Raw genomic sequence first — 21224 nt, 5'->3', positions numbered from 1 at the left:
AAACCCAGGTCATGGCCTAGTAGAGATTAAATACTTGACAGTGAATCTACATTACTTACTTGGATGCATTATACATACTTCCAGGTGATTTTGTTTAATAAAGGTGAAATAATGTTTCATAGAGCACGTGAATGGGCACTTAGTCTTTTAAAAATAATACCATAATACTTAACCGTATACCCTCTTCCTACCCTTCATCAGATCATCCACTTCATCCTGTTTTTCTGACTGATTTTACAAAAATCCCTGAAGAAAAATTAATTCCTATAAGGCAGTACTGACTCTTCTCAGATATATTCAGTACATTCAAACTTTATTGTAGAAAATACTCTAGCTCTACAGATTTAGATTGTTTAAACCAATCTAACCACAGCATTTCTTCATTTTTTTAAGTGATGAAATAATGAAAGCCAGCGGAGATGTCCAAACTATGAAAGTTTCACCTGTGCCTAATAGTTTATCAAGACGAAATGTGTCTTTGACTAGAAGTCACAGTGTTGGAGGTCCCTTGCAAAATATGGACTTTTCCCAGCGACCGTTTCATGGCATTTCAACAGTTAGTCTTCCAAACAGTCTGCAGGAAGTTGTGGTATGTAACAACATTATAATTATACTGTGTGTTCATGTATACTTGTGTGTTCATTTATTAAAATAGCATCTTCTTCTGTAATAGGTTTTTTTAATCATGTGAAAAGTGATACATTTTCATAAGCAGGCTAAGAACTTTCAGATTTCAAAAATTACACAAATAAACAGAGGAGTATAGTGAGTCCTTCTGTGGCACCATCCAGCTTCCATGATTTTCAGCTTACAACATTTTTCTGTCATGTATGCCCTCATTCAGCTCTTTTGTAGATCCATCTGAAGCAAATTTCAAACATATACTCCATTTGTCAATATTTCAGTATTTATCTCTAAGAGATAAGGACTCTTAAAAATGTAATGCTGTTGGTTCATTCATTAAGATTCCACACTCCCAATGCAAGGGGTGCAGGTCAGTCCCTGGTCAGGTAATTACTATCTTACTTGCCACATGGTACGGCCAAAGGTCAAACAAACAAAAAAGTGCCATTATCAGAACCAGGAAATAACAAATGCTATCAGGATCATTCAGTCTTCCTTGGAATTTCTAGTGGTTTCAAAAATGTCAAGTATGTGTGCTTTGCAGTTTGAGGAATCAGGATCAAATAATGCTTTGTAATTAGTGATCTGCTTTCTGGTCTTTTTAAATCTATAGACTCTTTTTTTTCCCTTGTAGTTTATTTGTTAAATATAACCCTGTAAGTTGGTAATTGCAGCTCGAAGCTTGATCAGATTCAGGTTTTTTGTTCTGTTTTGTTCATTTGTTTATTTTTACAAGGCAACTTCATCAGTAGTGGTATGTCTTGAGGGACGTGAACTATCTCTGTGGGGGTTAGCAGCTGTTAACCCCTTAATGCCTAGATAAGTTATCCTTTTGGAGCTATAAAATGACAATAGTCTAATTCTGTCATCTTCTTTATTATATGAAATATATTTATAAAGAGAAACTTATCCTATGGCTTTTGTCTGATTTTTTCCAAAGATGCAGTTTATGTTGGAAAAGCAAGATAAATGTTTTATTTTCTTTTTTCCTTTTATTTATCAAACTTCACAGTGACAAGTTGGGTTCCTAGCATTCTCCAAGGTGATACATTATCTGGGGGCATAGGGTTTCATTATGATCTCATGGGTTTAAACATTTATGTTTACATCTACTGCTGTTGTTACCCTTATTGATGCTTATTTTATTTCTTTTTTGGTCAGCTAGAAGCCTCTACATGTTAGTGCCTTATTCCTTTTGACACAACTCTAGTAGCTTTTGTGAGTCTTCCCTGATCACTCAGTTAGTAAAGAAGCCGCCTATAATGCAGGAGACCCCGGTTTGATTTCTGGGTTGGGAAGACCAACTGGAGAAGGGATAGGCTACCCACTCCAGTATTCTTGGGCTTCCCTGGTGGCTCAGCTGGTAAAGAATGTGCCTGCCATGCGGGAGATCTGGGTTTGATCCCTGGGTTGGGAAGATCCCCTGGAGAAGGGAAAGGCTACTCACTCTAGTATTCTGGCCTGGCTAATTCCATGAACTAGTCCATGGGGTCGCACAGAGTAAGACATGACTGAACGACTTTCACCTTTGTATGAAAGTGAAAGTGAAGTCGCTCAGTCGTGTCCAACTCTATGCAACCCGTGGACTGTAGCCCACCAAGCTTCTGTGTCCATGGGATTCTCCAGGCAAGAATACTGGAGTGGGTTGCCATTTCCTTCTCCAGGGGATCTTCCTGACCCAGTGATCGAACCCAGGTCTACCACATTGCAGGCATACGCTTTAACCTTTGCACCACCAGGGAAGCTTTCACCTTCGTATAAGTTCTTTTAAAGTTTCCTTGCTTTCTTGTATTACAAGATGTTTGATGCTCAGGTGTTACATATTTCCTTCTTCAGACCTTGAATCAGTCATTTCTTTAAGAAACATTCCTTGTAGAGAAAAACTGTATTTGGAGATCTCAATCTGGGCACCATGGGTGCTTATTAATATTGGTCATAAACACTTTATTCTAATTGTGCACAACTTAAAAAGTCTAGGTTGGGTTTCTTTTTTATTATTTTCATTATTTCATTATTTCATTTGATTTATAAAATTGCTCTTTAGTTTTTATTGCAAATGTATAAACAAGTTAGATATATTTTAAAGACTCATCAAGAAATACTAACACAAAAAATGGTCTTATCTGTTTAGAGTTTTACATGGAAGATAAAGTCAGATTTTTTTGGTATCATTATGAAACATCAGAAATGCAAATATTTCTTGTAAAAAGTTGAAAAGGAAAAATCAGTCATACATAGGGCATTGCTCTTAATGTGATAAGAGAAACTCATGTTTAAAATAGGGCCTACTATATGGATTAATAATTTTTGTTCATAATCATTTAACTTAAGGGTATTTATGATTAAGTACTTTTTCTTCTTTTATGTTTTCTTCAGGGTGTTCTACATGTACTAATGGCCCTGAGATAAGTTTGAAAGGACAGAAAAGTGTGCTGTCATTGAGACATACTCTGAAACATACATAATAAAATTGATCATATTTTCTTTCTATATTTCTGTTTTTAAGGATCCTTTAGGAAAAAGACCCAACCCTCCCCCTGTTTCTGTGCCTTACTTGAGTCCTCTAGTGCTTCGCAAAGAACTTGAATCTTTGCTAGAAAATGAAGGCGATCAAGTGATTCACACGTCCTCATTCATCAATCAACATCCAATAATTTTCTGGAACCTCGTTTGGTATTTCAGGCGTTTGGATCTTCCTAGTAACTTGCCAGGACTTATCCTCACTTCTGAACATTGTAATGGAGGCGTACAGGTAGGGAACCAACTTCTATATTTAGACTGTATTCATTTTGGTTAGGTAGTGTTAAGTCATAGGTTATTTCTCTCTCATTTAAAAATTTAGATAGGTGGTCCAGGGATGGTATAATGCTAGAGACTTGAGAGCCTTCTATCTTTTTTGCTTGCAGTGTGGCCTCCATTTCCAAGTTTTACACCCGGTCTAGGATAGCTGTACTCTACTTCCAAGCTACCGCATCCATATTCCAGCCAGCAGTAAAAAGAAAAATGGATGGAGAATATATTCTTTCTTGAGGGATAGTTCCTAGATGTGCATATAATGTTTTCATATGTATTCATTTGGCCTAAATTTAGTTATATGATCATTTCTAGTGGCAGGAGTAGCTAGAAAAGTAGTTTTTATTCTGAAATATAATATTCCCAGCTGTGAGGGGTGTTTGGGGGAGAATGGATACATGTATATGTATGATTGAGTCACTTTGCTGTCCACCTGAAACTGTCACAACATTGTTAATCAACTACACTCCAATAGAAAATAAAAAAAAAAAAATTTTTTTTAAGATATTCCCAGCTGAAATTCTCACAACTTTATTTTAAAGGATTTGTATTAGCCACATTTTTCAGTTTTATTTAAAAACTAGTGAAGTTATTTTGCTAGGTCACATACTGAATAAGTGATGGGGGGCTAAGACCACAGTCTGGCTCTCTGACTCTGCTTGAGCTGGCATCCTTGACTCCCAGGGAGACAGTAAGCTTATGATACTGCATACTGAGAGATACCCCCACCCCAAACGTACATCAGAGGCACAATAAACTTTTAGAGTCTTGTAAACTGTTTTGACTGATTTATGTACTAGTCAGTACAGCGAGGTAGTAGTAACTGTTGTACTTTCTCGTACCTTAAAATTTGTTGTGATGAAGGTTAATCACATTCACGAGACTGCTGTGCCAGTTACCAAGTTGTCACTCAGTCCTTGCAAGTCAGAATGAGAATCTTGCACCTCAAAAAATAATAACATTTGTATTTAGATACAAATAAAAATTACAATTTTCCTTCGGTTTTAGGTCTAGAATTTTATTTTTTTTACAAACCCTTATCTCGAGGCCTGTCTTTTAGTAGATCACAGCGAGGTCGCTGCTCTGCTGTGTACTAAATCTCGACTCAGAAGCAAGTCATCTGAGTGGTTTAGCACTAAATTCCTCAGGAACGTGCAATGCGTGATGGGCAAGGGGGCGGCTGCCTTTCTAGCTGCGCCCTGTGTCCTAGGAGGAAGGGCTCTCTGCTATGCCGCACTCCAGGTCTAGAATTTTAAAAAGGACTCATTTGTTTTATATAATCAAGCTTTGCTAGGTCCACTGGTACTTACTATTATGCTTAGTTACTACTGTGCTTAGGGTACTAATACTTTCTATTGATCTTTTTTAGCTTCCCCTGTCATCTCTGTCCCAGGATAGCAAACTTGTTTATATTCAGCTGTTATGGGATAATATCAACCTTCATCAGGAACCAGGAGAACCTCTGTATGTCGCATGGAGAAATTTCAGTAAGTAAAATAAAGACATAAAAGACTCAAACTGGAAACAACCAAATATCCATCCACAAGTGACTGCATAAGCAAATTACTGTACAGTCCATCCACACAGTAGAATACTGTTTAGCAGTAAATAAATAAAAATGGATGCCTGAGGGAAAAATAGAATTGAGGAGATGAGATTAATTATTTTGCTTTGTTTTTAAAATCTTTCATTCACTTTTAGTATCTCCTCAGGCTTTTTTCCATTTTATTTCAAATTTATTTGTTGTACCAACCTGTTTATCAGATGTCCAGTTGAGCTGGAGTGGCTTTTTTGTGTGATTCTTACAGTCTGTCTGTCAGATACTAATTTGGTGAGGTGTTTGGAGAGTAAATTCTGTATAGCAGATGTGTTTGTGTAGATGATAATTTCAATTATATGGGTACAAGCTTTTGGCTTGTACAAAGACTTTGGCTTTATTTGCAGTTTTTTATATATAGAACATATTTTTACAAGGGGTTTAAAAGGTTATCCAGTATTCAGAAGCTTTATGAGTCCATAAGAAACCACGGACAATCCAGTAGTTCAATGAGTAAATGGTATCAGTAGGCAGTTCATAGAAGAAACATTAAAATGCTCTGTTTTGCAAATATAAAGTATACAAAGCTGTCGGTACCACAATGCTTCGCAAAAGATTATAATGAAAAACTTAATACCTAACAAGAGAGTTGTGATAAACCCACATTATGAAATGTTGGCAAACAAGAAAAGGAAGGAGTTATTTCTGTATAGGTTCCTGAAATGATGGATGCCCATTATATTAAGTGGAAAAAAGGCAAGTTGTAGAACAGTATATGATCTTTTTTGCAAGAGAACAAAACCAACTATTTTCTTACCATTCACTTATTTTTGGCTGTGCTGGGTCTTCACTGCTGCACGGGCTTTTCTCTGGTGGTGGCGAGTGGTGGGCTGCTCTCTGGTTGTGGTGCCGGGGCTTCTCATTCAGTGGCTTCCCTTGGTGCGGAGCGCAGGCGCTAGGGCACGCGGCCTTCAGGAGCTGTGGCTCCCAGGCTCTAGAGCACAGGCGCAGTAGTTGTGGCACATGGGCTTAATTGCTCTGCAGCATGTGGGATCCTCCCGGATCAGGGATTGAACCCACGTCTCCTGCATTGGCAGGCAGATTCTTCACCACTGAGCCACCAGGGAAGCCCCTGTATGTTTTTAATGTCTGCATAGAAAAAGGTCTAAAACTATATTTATCCCAAGCTGTTAGCAGTACCTGCTCAGAAGAGAAAAGGGTTTGTATTTTCTCCTACAGTCTTTTACTACTTAACATTTTACTTAAGCTAGAAGAGAACAATCTGACATTTTCCCTTGAAATATGTCAGTCACAAAATTATGACTAAATATATCTATTTTTGTCTTTTTGTTGTTTTTCCAGTTATGATATTTGAACACTTTTTAAGCAGGAGCAGAATAACCTTGAAATTTATGCTAGAAAAAAATAGAATTATAACCTCAATTTCTTTAGTTGTTTCCCCTCATATCTCGAAATAGATAAGTGTTTTAAAATGTTCTATAATTTATGGTAGGAACAAAATTTAGAATTCCCAAGAATAGCTTTGTTTCTTTTCTTGGTTTCTTTAAATGAAGAACTGGCACATAATAAGATTATAAGACATAATAGAATTGAGTAGTGACTTTTGGAAAAGCAGTATGGGGAGCTGCACAGTCCCAATTCCCAGCAAAACAACATAATTGGTGAAAGTTATTAAAGAGAAAAAAAAGGTATCTGTGTGTGTCTATGACTGTAGAGGAAAATGAAGAAACATTTATTTAAGAAAATATATATTAAGTTGCAGTAACAACAGTGATTTCTGTAGCACTTGGGCTACAACTTGCTGCTCCCCACCAGCCCCCAGTTAAGGGGCTGCAGCATCTCCCTGGGAAAGACAGGTCGTCAGCAGTTCTCATCCTCCCAGTTCTACCAGCTCTATAGCGCAGAGGTTCGGTTCCAGGACATGAGGAGGCTCACTTCCTCCACTCAGCCCCCATTCGTTGCCTGTTTCAGCAACCTTTGAATACTGGGGCTCTGATTGTTCTCACAGCATCTTGCTCATAAGGGAGAGGTTTTACGCCATTTGAGGCAAGCTGAATAATTGGAGGCAACTGCATCCCTCCAGTGCCCCACTCACAAAGTAGAGGAATCATTCTAAGAGAAGACCACAGTTCCCAGCCCCGGCTCCAGAGCAGTGGCCGAGAGACAGGCCATAAGAACAGAGAGCTCAAAAATTCTCTCCAAAGGAAATGATCTTATTGGGGACAGACTGGAGAAGTTCAAGCCTAAAAGCAGTCTTGGAAAAAGTGGAGATTTTGGTGGGAGGGCCAGTACTACCCTGATACATAAACCAAAGATATCACAGGAAACAAAAATGAAAAATCCATATCACTTATGAATATAGACATAAGGATCCTCAGCAAAATACTATAAACCAAATCCAGCAGTTTAAACGTCATGACCAGTGCTGTTACCCCAGACGTGCTGTGTTGATTTGAAAATCACTTACTATAATACACCGTATCAATCAGAATAAAGGACAAAATCCACATGACATCTGAGTGGGCACAAATAAAGCATTTCACAAAATCTGTTGTCCTTTGTTAAAAACACTCAACAAGCTAGGAATAGAAAGAAACCTCCTCAGCCTGATTATGAATATCTGAAAACCCACAACTGGTCTCATACTTAGTGAAGGAGGACTAAATACTTTCCCTCTAAACACAGGAACAAGACAAAGATGTCTGTTTTCATTATTTCTTTTCAACATTGTACTGGACGTTCTTGTTAGAGCAATTAGATGGGAAAATAAAAGGCATCTAAATTAGAAATGAAAAACTATCCCTATTTGCAGGTTCTGTGATCTTATATATGGAAAATCTTCAATTAGAAAATCCTAAGGAATACATACACACAGAAAAAGACAAATGGATAAGTTCAGCAGAGTTCCAGGATATATGATCAATATATAGAAACCAACTGTATTTCTATATAATTTCAACTAATCCAAAAATGAAGAAAATAACTCCATTTAAAATAGCATTAAAAATAATAAAATACTTAGGGATAAATTCAATAAAAGAAGTTAAGAAAGTAAAAACACCTAAATAAATAGAAAGAAATCCCATGTTCATGGACTAGAAAAGTTAATATTGTTGAGATGGCAGTACTCCCAAATTGATCTGTAGATTCAGTACAATCTATATCAAAATTCCAGGTAGCTTTTAATAGAAATTGGCAAGCCTATCCTAAAATTCATATGGGTTTCAAGGGACCTAGAATAGTCAAAAGTCATAGGACTCATATTTCTTGATTTTTGAAAACTTACTGCAAAGCTACAGTAATCAAAAAATGGGAAAACTGGCATAGGATAGATACATCAGTCAATGGAATAAAGCTGAGTTTCCAGAAATAAACCCACACATGTATAGTTAATTGCCTTTCAACAAGAGGGCAAGGACCATTCAGTGGGGAATGAATAGTCACAATTGGAACAACATGCAGGAAAGATAAAGTTGTATTTCTTCCTCACATCATACATAAAAATGAACTCAAAATGGATCATATACCTAAATGTAGGAGCTAGAACTATAAAACTCTTTAAAGAAAACATTGGAGTATATATTTTCACGAACTTTTATAGGACCAGGCCTTCTTAAATACACCCCCAAGAGGTGACAAAAGAAAAAGTAGATAAATTGGACTTAAAAACATCTGTGCTGAAAAATCAACCATTAAAAAGTGAAATGTCAGCCCACAGAGTTGGGGGAGATATTTACAAAGTATCTTAAGGATTTGTATTCAGAATATATAAAGAAGTCTCAAAACTCATCACAAAGAAGATAACTCACCTAAAAACTGGGCAGAAGATCTGTCTTAATTAGTTTGGCTGCTGTTACAAAATAGCACAAACTGAGTGCTAAATAGCTTACTAAAAAGTGTACTTACTTTATTAGCTTATTTATAAAAATTTTTATTTCTCACAGTTCTGGAGGCTTGGAAGTCCAATGCCAGGTTGCTGGCATGGTCAGTGAGGGCCCTCTTCTGGATGGCAGACTTATGCCCTCAGGCAGTACAAGGGATAAGGGATCTCGCCGGTGCCCCCTTTTTAAGGGGGTGCTAAACTAATCCATTCATGAGGACTTTGCCCTCATGATGTTACCACCCACTGATGGTCTCACCTCCCAATACCATTTAGTAAGCATTCCTTTTCAACATAGGAATTTTGGGGTGACAAAGACATTGAGATCCTAGCAGGACCCTGAATTGACAGATATCTCTAAAAAAGACATGTAAATGGCCAGAAATGAAAGGATGCTTGTTAACACTAAACGTCAAGGACATGTAAGTCAAAACCACAAAGAGATACCACTTCATACTCACTAGATTGGCTTTAACCAAGAAGGCAGATACTAAGTTGTGGTGAGGGTATAGAGTAATTGGAACCCCAGTTCATTCATTGCTAATTGGGATAAAAAATAGTTCTGTTGCTTTGGTATAAATAGTTTCACAGTTCTTCAAAATGGTAGACACTTAACCATATGGCACAGCAGTTGCACTCTTAGGTATACACCCAAGAGAAATAAAGGCGCACATCCACATTAAAACTTGTACACTGTTTTCAGCAATATTTTTCTTACTATCCAAATATTGGACGCAATCTAAATGTTCATATTGACTGATAAGTGGATAAAGTATGGTATAGCCATACAATGGAATATTATGTGGCAATGAAAAGTAGTGAATGCTGATATATTACAAAATGAATTAATTTTAAAATATTACAGAAGAAGCCAGACACTAAAGTATGATTGCATTTATATGAAACAATCAGAACAGGCAAATCTGTAGAGACAAAATTAGATTAGTGGTTGCCTAGGGCTGGAGGGGGTGGGAAGATAAGAGAAGTAACTGGTAATAGGTAGATTTCTTTTGAAAGTGATAAAAATGTTCTGAAATTGGTGATGGTTGCACAACTCCATGAATAAAGGAGCAGTAGTGAAGTTGCATATTATCTTTGAGTTGAATGCCCTAAAATCATAGCATACAATGCAAATCAAATCTGTTCAGCAGTAGAAAAACTAGGATTGAAACCCATAGCGGGCTTCCCTTGGTGGCTCACTGGTGGAGGATCTGCCTGCCAATGCAGGAGACACAGGTTCAGTCCTTGGTCTGGGAAGATACCACATGCCACGGAACAGCGAAGCCGGTGTGCCACAAATACTGAGCCTGTGCTCTAGAGCCCAGGAACAAACACTTCTGAGCCCACGTGCTGCAACTGCTGAAGGCCGCGCACTCGAGCCTGTGCTCCATGACAAGAGAAGCCTGTGCACCATAGCTACGGAGTAGCCCATCCTCGCCGCAACTGGAAGAAAGCCCCAGCAGCCGCAGAGACCCAGTACAGCCAAACATGAACCCATAGCAGCCAGTATTTCCTCTTGTAACAGGGAATTTTGCTTTTCTTTGGTTCAACACAAAAGAAATACTACTAGTTACCTTTATTAAGGGGCTGGGTTGTATGCAAATTAAATAGCTTGCTTTATGACAGATGCTTAAAAAGAGGCTGACTGGGCAACTTCTGGATACACAGTTCCATCTCAGCTGATGTGGGTATAATAAAACTGTATGGCTGCTGGGGTTACCTCCAGTATTAAAGTTTAATGTTAACTGTGATTCAGTTCAAATATGCCACTGAAGCACTTTTATAATATATGAAATTGGTATAAGTATTTTTTCTTAATAATTCAGGAATTACTCTTCTATCAGGATTATACTCTACTGTATTTAATAGAAAATGACAGAATCTTAAATAGGTAAAGATTATTCTCTCACATGAAGATTTTATGTAGACACTCCAGGACTGGTATACAACTCCTCTGTCATCAGGGGCCTAGACTCCTTATGCTTTTGTCTGCTTTTCCATCTGTAAAGATTCATGGTCATAGGATGGCTGCGGGAGTACAGGCTGTCACATCCCAGCCTCAAGCACAAAGCCCTTAAGTTCAGTAAAAGGAAAAAGGGACAGGCCTCTCCTATCTGAAGAAAGCAAGAAAAATATTTTTTAGCTGGTTACATTGCTGCATAATTGTGAAGGTGAAAAGAAATAACTTCTTTAATAGATTGAATAAGTGTATTCTTTATTACTGTGTTCATATCATTAGATTCTGAAAAGAAGCCATCTCTCCTGTCAGAGGAACAACAAGCAACAAGCACTTTAGTAGAAATCATCAGGCAGAGCATTCAACAGAATGATGTTCTTAAACCTATCAACCTACTTTCACAACAGATGAAGGGAGATGGGAAAAGACAAAGGTAACAATTCAGTACTTTTTACTTGATGTCACTGGAAATAACTTCATGATTTTTAAAAAATTACTTTCAAAACTATCTCCAGTTGTAAAAGAAACACATACTCATTGTGGAACATCTGATTCTTTTTTAAAGTGCTGCCCAAGCATATACATTCATACTTTAGCACAAACATAATAATAATGTCTGAGAAATAGATTAAATTTTAGTAGGTGATGCATTCATATCTAAAATATACTCAGTCTTTGGGAAACACTTCTATTCACTGGAAGCCTATAAATAAGTTTAACATCGATGTTAAACATATCTACTGCTTGTTCAGGCCATGTCACACAGTTTATCTTGTGGGATGTAAAAAAATATATGAGTAGAAACAACTTAAGAAAATGATGGAAGCAATGAATCACGAAGTATATGGAGCTATCTTGATCCTCTGTTTATTATCTGCTAACTTATTTGGATCAGCACTCACCCCAGTCTCAGCCTAAGTGAATTTTGTGATATGCTTCAGAAAAGGGGACATAGTATCTTCTTTCAAACATAAACAGTTTCCAGGTGCGCTTCAAGTTTGTAGTCACTGCATCTTTGAAGACAGTCTCAGAAGTAATAGGACAAGAATTCATGATAGAAATCGATAGATTTTTAAATAATTTTAGCAGTTGATATGGAGATTATCTCCTTCACAGGCTAAAGAGTAGCTAGTTACAAGCATCTGATTTAAGGGCAGGGAAAGGATATGAGAAATTATATAGCTTTTGAAGCTTTTAAAGAAAGCTGCATGGAGCATCATCAGAATCAGCATTATAATTTTTTTTTCTGTATAAATACATACTCAGAAGTCAGTTCCTAAATTCCCCCCCTTTTTAACAACTGAGCCATGAATTTGATTTTTAAGGTTTCAAATCAGATAAAGGTGATTTTTCCTTTACTGTTGAGTTAAATTACTAGTAAGACAGCACACAATCTGTTTGTGTCCAAGGGTTTAGACCCCTAACTTACTTAGAAATTAATTTCTTACTTTGTCATGTAGCAAAAAATTGCTTTTGTAAGTATGAATTAGAAATTAGAATTGAAAGTTATCTATTACATTACTAAATATCAATAACTTTAAGTTAAAATAAGCCATTTTTGTTTTGAACATGAAGCTTTATGCCCATTAACTGTAAACTTTTTAATTTGAAATAGAAGTTTGCAGGAAATGGCAAAGTATCTGTGGACCCTCTAGCCAGCTTTCCCCAAAGGTGACACCCAACTGTAGTGTAGTCAAAACCGTGGCACTGACATGAATGAACACACAGAACCTAAAGTACAGTTGACTTACAGTGCTGTTAGTTTCAGGCGTTTTTTCCACCATTTAAAAAATCTTAGCATATTTTTATGCTCTTTGCCCATTCACTTCAAAATATTTTGTTTTATAGGAGTTTATACAGAGAAATCCTCTTCTTATCATTAGTATCTCTTGGAAGAGAGAATATTGATATTGGTAAGTTGGTCAGATGGGGACTACTAAAGGTGGTTTAGTCTTATTCTCATAAGTAATTTAAAAAATTCTAACTTGTATGGGTAAATAGTCCATTTCCCTTTTAAAAGATTTCTATCTTTAAATGTGCAGTTTATGTGTATAAAATGATTTGACTACCACTTGTAAATGCATAGCTTTCGTCTTATTAACAAATTCCAACTACATTTTTGAAAATATCTTTCAGAGGCTTTTGACAATGAGTATGGACTTGCATACAACAGTCTGTCTCCAGAGATTCTTGAAAAGTTGCAGAAAATTGATGCTCCACCAAGTATCAGTGTGGAATGGTGCAGGAAGTGTTTCGGAGCGCCTCTCATTTAAATATAACAGATTGACTAGATTTTTGACACAGTGCTGGGGGAATAGACTCAATCTGGAGACATTCAAGGTTTTTTCATATTACAAACTGGCGAAAACAGAAATGAACTTACTCTTGGGACAGTATTTATGATGAAATCATACTGAATCATCTCAGTGTAAAAACGCCATTAAAATGCCCCAAGGTTTATTGAAGATTTACAATTTTTGAGCTGTTTATATCTGCTGAAAATTGGTATCACATTTCTCAGTATTTCTTGTAGTTTGATAATGGAAAGCCATATTCACTCTTGGCATTTTGTTTGAAGCAATTGAGTTTGGGGAACGGCAAATTAACGTAAACTTGCCTAACCCCCAAACAAATGAAATCTCAATTATAACAGCAACTATTTGTGTATTGTGTATATATGTGTGGCTGTCTATTCAGCCATATTATATTTATTAAAATTCTTAAATTGCATGCTGCAATAGTTTTTTGAAAGGGGTTTCCAACTATTAAAATGACTACTACTAAATTCACATGTAGTCATTTAAGTTCAAAATTACCTGAAAGTCTGACGAAAACTGCCATGCCTTTGACTTCAAAATTAATATATTTTTACCCTTCATGTTATATATTAGCTCCCTTAACGGGTTATATTTCGAATATCCAGTTCCTTCACCCTCTTCCCAGTACCATGTTAATTTGCAACAGCTTTAAAATGGAATAAATGAGCCAAATAGTTTAAATGAAATTAGATCAGCTTCATAATTTACAAAATTAAAATTCTTGTGTATGTCTTTGGGTCTGAAATTGTTCAGGCACATAAATTGTTGCTATTGTTCACTTTTAAAAACCTGTGGAATAACTTGCACTGCACAGAATTCTATTCTTGTATATTTAGATTGTATGCTTATTTGTGCATTTGTAAATATGGTTTTTTAGGATGAATCAAGTCTTAAAACATTAAAGCTTATTAAGCTTGTTGCTTGTAGATTTAAGAAAATCATGACCTCACATGCCTCACTGACATTCATGCCTTTCATTAAACCATCCCTTAAGGATAGTAAATTTGTCTTCCTTACCTTTGCATGCATGGTTTGAAAAACCAATGATTGTGTGTGCTTCCTTTTACAGTAATTATGTAGATGACTGAATCACAGTTGATAACTATTTCCAGATGGTACAGTTAACATCACACACTGTTACTATACCAATCTTCCAAGATTTCAGGGTTATTAAGACCTATGCAGAATCCTTGTTTCAATTTATGGTTAAAGTGCTGAGTCAAAGAACTTTAGAATTCTCATTGCCTTAAAAATGGATCTTTTGCACTGTCTCAGAGTATATATTTTTTGCAATTTAAAACTTGGTACTAGTTTTAATACTTTTAACACTGCTCCAACAGAAAGTTTGGAATTACCTTGCATATAAAAAAAATTGAGGTTGAATAAAGTGAAAACTTCACAAGTTTGCTGTTCTCGTCTCTTACATTTTTAAGGCTCCTGAAATGTGCACAGTAATTCAAGTTCTTGTCTTCAGAATTCCAGTATCGTCTGTTTTCCCACTTTTCTGTGGTTTTCAATAATTTGAACTAAATTACTTAACAAAGCACTTCCCACTAAAAATTACTCTGATGATGTATTCCTAAATCTTACACATTTAGGAATATTATGAATTTTACATAATTTTATGAATTTTATTAATCTATGAAACATTCATTATAAAGCTTAGCCTATTTAGAAATAAGACTGATTTGTATTAAAGTTGCTTAAAGGCCTTTTCTAGCACCTACCACTGGGCAATAGAAATTTATAGCAAAAACAAAGACAAAACATCAAATCGAGACTTATATCTAATTAACTTCTGAAAACCCATCTTTCAAAATATGCCAGGTTAGCATTTCCTTACTCTGGTTTTAGATTAACTGCATCGGCTGCATTTTATACATTGATTATGGTAACCTGCATTTTGCAGTGGTAAAGTTTTAAATCTACCAGATTTCATGAGCTAGAATGGTCGAGGCCCACCGTATTTGTCCACACTAGGGACTATACTCCTTGAAATCAGGGTGGTTCTTGTGTTTTATGCATTAGAATCAACCAGCTACTGGGTTACAATTCTGGATTTATACCAGACCTGCCTGCCTTTTGGTCTGTTACCCTTGGTCAATTGCCAATTGAAGTTTTGTAACTCTTAAGAGCTAATGGTCCTATACAGCAGAAACGACACAGTAAATCACCTGCACTCCAATTTAAAAAAGACTTGTGTGGGGATCCCTTCTATGAATCTTGCCCCAAATTACCCAATCATCATCCACTTTTTAACCAGATCCTTGGGTGATTCTTCTGCATACTCTTAACTGAAGCACTTCTTGTGTTTCTACATGCCAAAGCCACTTTTCAAGACCCTCTAATCTGTTAAGGGTTTGAATAAAGGTTCTAACTGCAGCTACTGTAGAAAGCATACATGGTACATACAGGAAAAAAAATATATATACACTTTTGGGAATTCCCTGGTAGCCCAGTGGTTAGGAGTGTGCTCTGAATGCCACAGGTCTGGGTTCAATCCCTAATCGGGAAGCTAAGATCCTACATCCCATAAACCACACAGTACAAGGTAAACTTTCTGTGCACATCCTTCATAGATGCAAGAGTGTCTAAAAACAGGTACAGTCAAGTCCCTTGCAGAGTGTGAAATATAATAAAAATGTAAATAAATTCACTTGAGTTGAAAAGATTTGTTAATGTATTAAATCTGCACTGTTTTTAAAAGCTTTGTAAAAACTATTCTAGAAGTGGTATCCATTAACTGTGTTTTTCACAAGTTATTCTTTTTACATATGACAATGTCCATCTTCACAAGGGCACTTTTCATATATCGTGTAGAAACTGCATTCCTTAAAATAAAGTCTGTCAAAGATTAATAGTCCTAAGTCATTTATTTCCCCCATCTTGTCCCATACCTTGCTGAAAAGTCAATCAACCAATGTAAGAATTCTGAGACACCCACTAAAGGAACTCTGTTCTGGCCATTGCTTCCACTATCATAGAGTCTGGTTCTGAATCTGAAGGACTGTCACTTTCAAGGATCTCCTGCAGACCTATTCCACTGCTAGATTATGCAGTACCTACTTTTCCATGTCTGTGGACCTTCATTTACATTTGATCATCAATTAAAAGTCAAGAAGGGAGAGCTGATGTCTGATCTGATTTATTTGTTACTCTCAGAACATCTCATTTTTGACTGGACTCAGACTTAGAAGTAGAAGCTCTCAGAGAGGACAGCCTCCGTCTCTTGGCGATCTGTTCCTGCCGTTTTTCTTTGGCCTCCTAAACAAAACAAAAAACAAAGTGCAGTTAAAGCTCATCTGGATTAAAAAATGCAAATCCCATAACTCCTATTTCCCCTATTCCCTCTGAGATTTACCTTCATTCTCTTGGCCAAAAGTTTAGCATATTCTGCAGCCTCTTCTTTATTTTTCTTAGTACGCTGTTTCTTCAGAGCAATACGCCGGCGTTTGTGTTGCAGAACTCGTGGAGTCACAAGACGCTGAATCTTGGGTGCTTTAGTCCTAGGTTTCTTACCTAAAAATTTAGATGACTCAATCACTTCCATACCCTTGCTCAAGAGGACCCACGTTTATATTTTTAAAACATCAGAGATTCAAACTTAGTAGCACATTTAATCCTAACGGCTCACTAAATACCAATAGTTTGGATATCAAGTACAAGGTCATACATAAATTTATGTTACTTAGCTGAAAAGACGGAAGTCCTATCTTAATTTTTACTACTCACTTTGATATCCCTTCCATAATTACATTGTCTTAGTAGGATATTATGTATCTATACCATAAGATGTGAACATTACTTTAAAACAGTATTTGTTGTTTTTTTTTTTTTTAATTTATTTATTTATTTTTAATTTTTACTTTACAATTCTGTATTGGTTTTGGCATAGATTGACATGAATCCACCACAGGTGTACATGCATTCCCAAACATGAACCCCCCTCCCACCCCCCAGTATTTGTTATGAAAACTAAGTAAAGCATTAGCTGCATCACTGTCCCACCCGCCATGCTTTGAAGTCCCAATTGGTAGTCAAATTTCTATTTTCCAAGACAGGAAGGACCTGCTTATCTGCTTATGAGGAGTAAAACCATCAACATTCATTAAATTTTTTTTGCAATGCTGTGCTGCTTGTAGGAGCTTAGTTCCCCAACCGGGCCACCACAGTAAAAGCAGAGTCCTAACCACTGGACCACCAACAAATTCCTAGGAGTATCTTCATTGAGCCTGTCTGGATTATAAATCTGCTTCACAGCAGGAGTCTTTTCAGATGTAATGGTTTTACCTTTGTAGACCCCTGTGAGATGAATAAACACTCCATGTAAATATAGTCTAAGACTAAATGATCAACTGTCCAGGTTCTGCTAAATGATAAAGGAGTTATAAAGAAACAAGAACCATCTTATAAATACTATGAGCTACTCTTGCCTGGAAAATCCCATGGACAGAGGAGCCTGGTAGGCTGCAGTCCATAGGGTCGCTAAAAGTCGGACTGAGCAACTTCACTTTCACTTTTCACTTTCATGCGTTGGAGAAGGAAATGGCAACCCACTCCAGTGTTCTTGCCTGGAGAATCCCAGGGACGGGGGAGCCTGGTGGGCTGCAGTCTATGGAGTCGCACAGAGTCAGACATGACTGAAGTGACTTAGCAGCAGCACTTACTAATGTTATTTCCAGAGGTGCGACTACAATTGTGTATTTATATCATATCTTCAGCACTTAATAGAACCTGACACAGAGAAGGTTTCCAAACATTTGGAATGAGTGACCAATAAGCACTCACCACATGCCAGGTATTAATTAGTTTATTTAAGCCCATAGTCCTGGAAACCAATACCCCAATTTTTTCCTGATCTGTCAGGAAAACTCAACCTGAAACTAGCATTTATGATGATGTGTTATGTTGACTGACAGTATACCTGCTTAAAATGTAAAACACCAAGTTTTCTTGAAAAAACTAAAAACTGAGTTCCCATATGATCCAACAATCTCACTCCAAGGCATATATCCAGACACGACTGTAATTCAGAAAGATACATGCTCCCCTGTCCACAGCAGCACTATTCACAATAGCCAAGACAGGAAAACAACCTCAATGTCCACTAAGAGATGAATGGATGTCATGCATATATACAGTGGAATACTAAACTACAAAAAATGACTGTCATTTGCAGGAACATGGATGAACCTAGAGATGATCACACCGAATGAAGCCACAGTTAAGACAAATACCGTATCACTTAAACATGTGGATTCTAAAATACAAACTTTACAAAACAGACTCACTGACCCAGAGAACAGACTGGTGGTTGCCAAGGGAGGTTGGGTGTGGAGGGATGGATTTGGAGTCAGGGATTCTCAGATGCAAATTATTACACATGGAATAAAGTCCTATTCATAGCACAGGGAATATATTCAATACCCTGAGATAAATCAACGGAAAAGATTTTACATATATCTGAATCACTTTGCTGTAGAACAAGATTAACTTAAAACATTTTTATAGCAAGTCAACTGTACTTAAACGTAAGTTATATATATGTTCCCTGGTATTTTGAATGGTTTTCTAATTCGCAAAACTATCGCTATCCACATTCAGAAGTTAAGGCAACTTACGTTAATGAAAGCATCAACTTTGGTAAACAAAAAATTAAAACCACTGATATGTTAAGAAAGCAAGTGTGTGGGCATGAGAGCATATTAATCACAATCCCAGACTTTTCTCTTAACCCCAAAGCAATGAACTTAACTGATAAGTTATCTTTGAATGAGCTCATACAATGACTCAAAAGCAAATTTTCAAGAAAAATTCTAACACTATAGGGCACTGGTTACAATAAGGATTAATTCCAATAGCATATCTTGACCCTTTTCCACACTAATTTCCTAAAAATGCATATTCCAGGTAAATAGTAGGCAGAGATTGGCTTCCAACATGCATATAGTATGGTACAACCAACGAAATTAAGAAACCTCTATACTGCATAATCCCTCATACCGTCTTTGTTTAGGGGCTTTCGCACAACATATTGGCGGACATCATCTTCTTTAGAGAGATTGAAAAGTTTGCGGATTCTGCTAGCTCTTTTGGGACCCAGGCGACGAGGCACTGTAGTATCAGTGAGTCCAGGAATATCCTTCTCCCCTAAAAGAAAAAAGTGAACAGATGTTTTAAATTCAACAACTTCCTTACAAACAAGAACCCTAAACTGTTCAGGCATTACCAAAGCCACTTAGTTCACTTTCAAAGACAATCAGCTTTAAGTCAGTGTTGACAAAAATAAACTCCAGAATAAAAGGCTCACCTTTTTTCACAATGACCAAATTGAGAACACTCAGATTGGCATCCACAATGCAACCCCGTACAGATTTGCGCTTTCTCTCTCCAGTCCTCCTTGGTCTGTAACAGGAATGCCCCTTACTTAGAAGCAGGCGAACTCGGCCATGGGTCAAGACACCTTGCTTCATAGGGAAACCCTGCTTATCGTTCCCGCCACTGATTCGGACCACATAACCCTGCAAAAGAACACGATGACACATTAAAAACAAAGCACTGTGGCCTCTAAGTACACCCTTAATTCTACTTAGTACCGTTCATTAGGACCGATTTGACATTTTAAATACTTTCCTCTGGTCACTAAAATTTTGTCTATACTTCCAGTTTCCCAAGTTAGACTGGCAAAATCCTTTCAACCAAGTCATATTTCTAGCCTTTATTTTACCAGAGTTGTTAACTCTTGGGGTAGAAAGAGTATGTTATGAAACCAAAGTATCAAGGAACCACAAATCAGAAACAACCTTCTTGGCACTTCTGAAGATCCCTTTGGAGGCCTTTAGCTTGCAGGTCAAGAACGATATACTTTTCATTTGATCTACATAAACATAACCCTGCCAAGTGATAGCGCCACCTTATAAAGTGACATTTGGAACTAACAACCCGAGTGTGAACCCCATTACATTTACCAATTACCAACAGCGTTTACCACCTCTCTTAAATAGAGCTAAGAATTCAACGCGACAGTTCAACTTGTAACAATTCAACTTTAACCTTCCATTCTTCACCCAGAGCGTCAGCAGCAACTTCTGTGGCCATACGCTTCTCGTAGAAGGTACGAAGTTTTCGTTCATCGTCCACTTCAATGAGCTTCTGGCAACCAGTGGCCGGGAAAGAGATGTTCAGCTAGAAATTACAGACAAGGGGGAAAAGAACTTCATGAAAATCGCAGAACCACTAGAAAAGTTATCCCCTAGCAAAAAGCCTTTCCTGTCACCCGCACACAACTAACAGAAAATTTGATTATATTCACTGAAGGACACGTGCAAGGCGCCACAAACACGGCACTAAAAATAGGACCCATCTTGCAAGGCTTGCGGAATGCCGCCACGGAGAATTACTGTCCATAGCCGTTCACGCTCTCAGACCAAGGAGCCTGACCTACGTGCCGTCAGCCTGGCCGCCTCTATCCTGCCTGGGGGTCAAGACGCCACCATGGCGCTCCCAGACCGGCGTAGCTCCAGCTGCAATCGCTCGCCATCCGCTCTCCCATGGAGCTCCGGCCCCAGAAGAGCAATCCGTCTGCTGCCTCAGACCCTTCTCCATCCAGAGCCAGGATTTTCGAGCCCAACAACACATCGTAGGGCTTGCTCCACGTTCCACAAGCCTACCCGGACACCCGTCACCAGGTCCTACCTTCATTCTGAAGCGGCCGACAGCCTCCGAGGCGCCACGAAAAAGAGACCCAACTTCCGCTTAGCCCAGGTCACATAGGCTCTTCCAGTTCTCGCGAGATGTGCAGACGCCTAGTATAGTGGAAGTGAGCATTGGTAGGCAGTACTTCCGGGGTGGGGCTAATCAGCGGTTGGGAGATAAGAGTCGGTGGGCGGTGCGTACAGGTTTAGTACGGAAGATTAGTTTTCTACTGTGTTCTTTCCCGTATGATTCTGGGTTAGGGAGCAGTTCTGCTCGGTCCCGGACACTGCTTCTGATGATACCAAGGAAGGAGGCGGGATCGGAGTTCGACTGTCCTGCGCTGTCCTGTACCTCAGGCTCCCATCCGAAGTTTTGCAGTTTAGGAGCGTGCCCTGCCTG

At 37.8% G+C, this 21224-nt stretch overlaps 2 protein-coding genes across 4 annotated transcripts in view; one reads left to right on the top strand and one right to left on the bottom strand.

Annotated features, from left to right (window-relative positions):
* The window catches only part of DENND4C (DENN domain containing 4C), a 110503-nt gene extending 95970 nt beyond the window's left edge, over positions 1 to 14533 (top strand). For all 3 annotated transcript variants that reach the window (XM_040238396.1, XM_040238395.1, XM_040238397.1), the window contains 6 exons: positions 394 to 589; positions 3131 to 3376; positions 4787 to 4904; positions 11095 to 11245; positions 12661 to 12725; positions 12949 to 14533. In XM_040238396.1, the coding sequence (XP_040094330.1) occupies positions 394 to 589; positions 3131 to 3376; positions 4787 to 4904; positions 11095 to 11245; positions 12661 to 12725; positions 12949 to 13085 (913 nt within the window). In that variant the 3' untranslated portion in view covers positions 13086 to 14533. The remainder of the gene's footprint in view (positions 1 to 393; positions 590 to 3130; positions 3377 to 4786; positions 4905 to 11094; positions 11246 to 12660; positions 12726 to 12948) is intronic.
* Positions 14534 to 15984: 1451 nt separating this feature from the next.
* Positions 15985 to 21004, bottom strand: RPS6 (ribosomal protein S6). Its single transcript, XM_040238398.1, has 6 exons — positions 20826 to 21004; positions 20184 to 20315; positions 19441 to 19651; positions 19134 to 19280; positions 16492 to 16649; positions 15985 to 16394 (listed from the first exon to the last, which is right to left on the bottom strand). The coding sequence occupies exons 1-6, from the start codon at positions 20829 to 20831 to the stop codon at positions 16299 to 16301; spliced, it is 750 nt and encodes a 249-aa protein (XP_040094332.1). The 5' UTR covers positions 20832 to 21004; the 3' UTR covers positions 15985 to 16298.
* Between the last annotated feature and the right edge of the window lie 220 nt (positions 21005 to 21224).

Source organism: Oryx dammah, unplaced genomic scaffold (assembly GCF_014754425.2).
Source record: "Oryx dammah isolate SB20612 unplaced genomic scaffold, SCBI_Odam_1.1 HiC_scaffold_1, whole genome shotgun sequence".
NCBI lineage: Eukaryota > Metazoa > Chordata > Mammalia > Artiodactyla > Bovidae > Oryx > Oryx dammah.
This window is presented reverse-complemented; position numbering and strand designations above follow the sequence as displayed.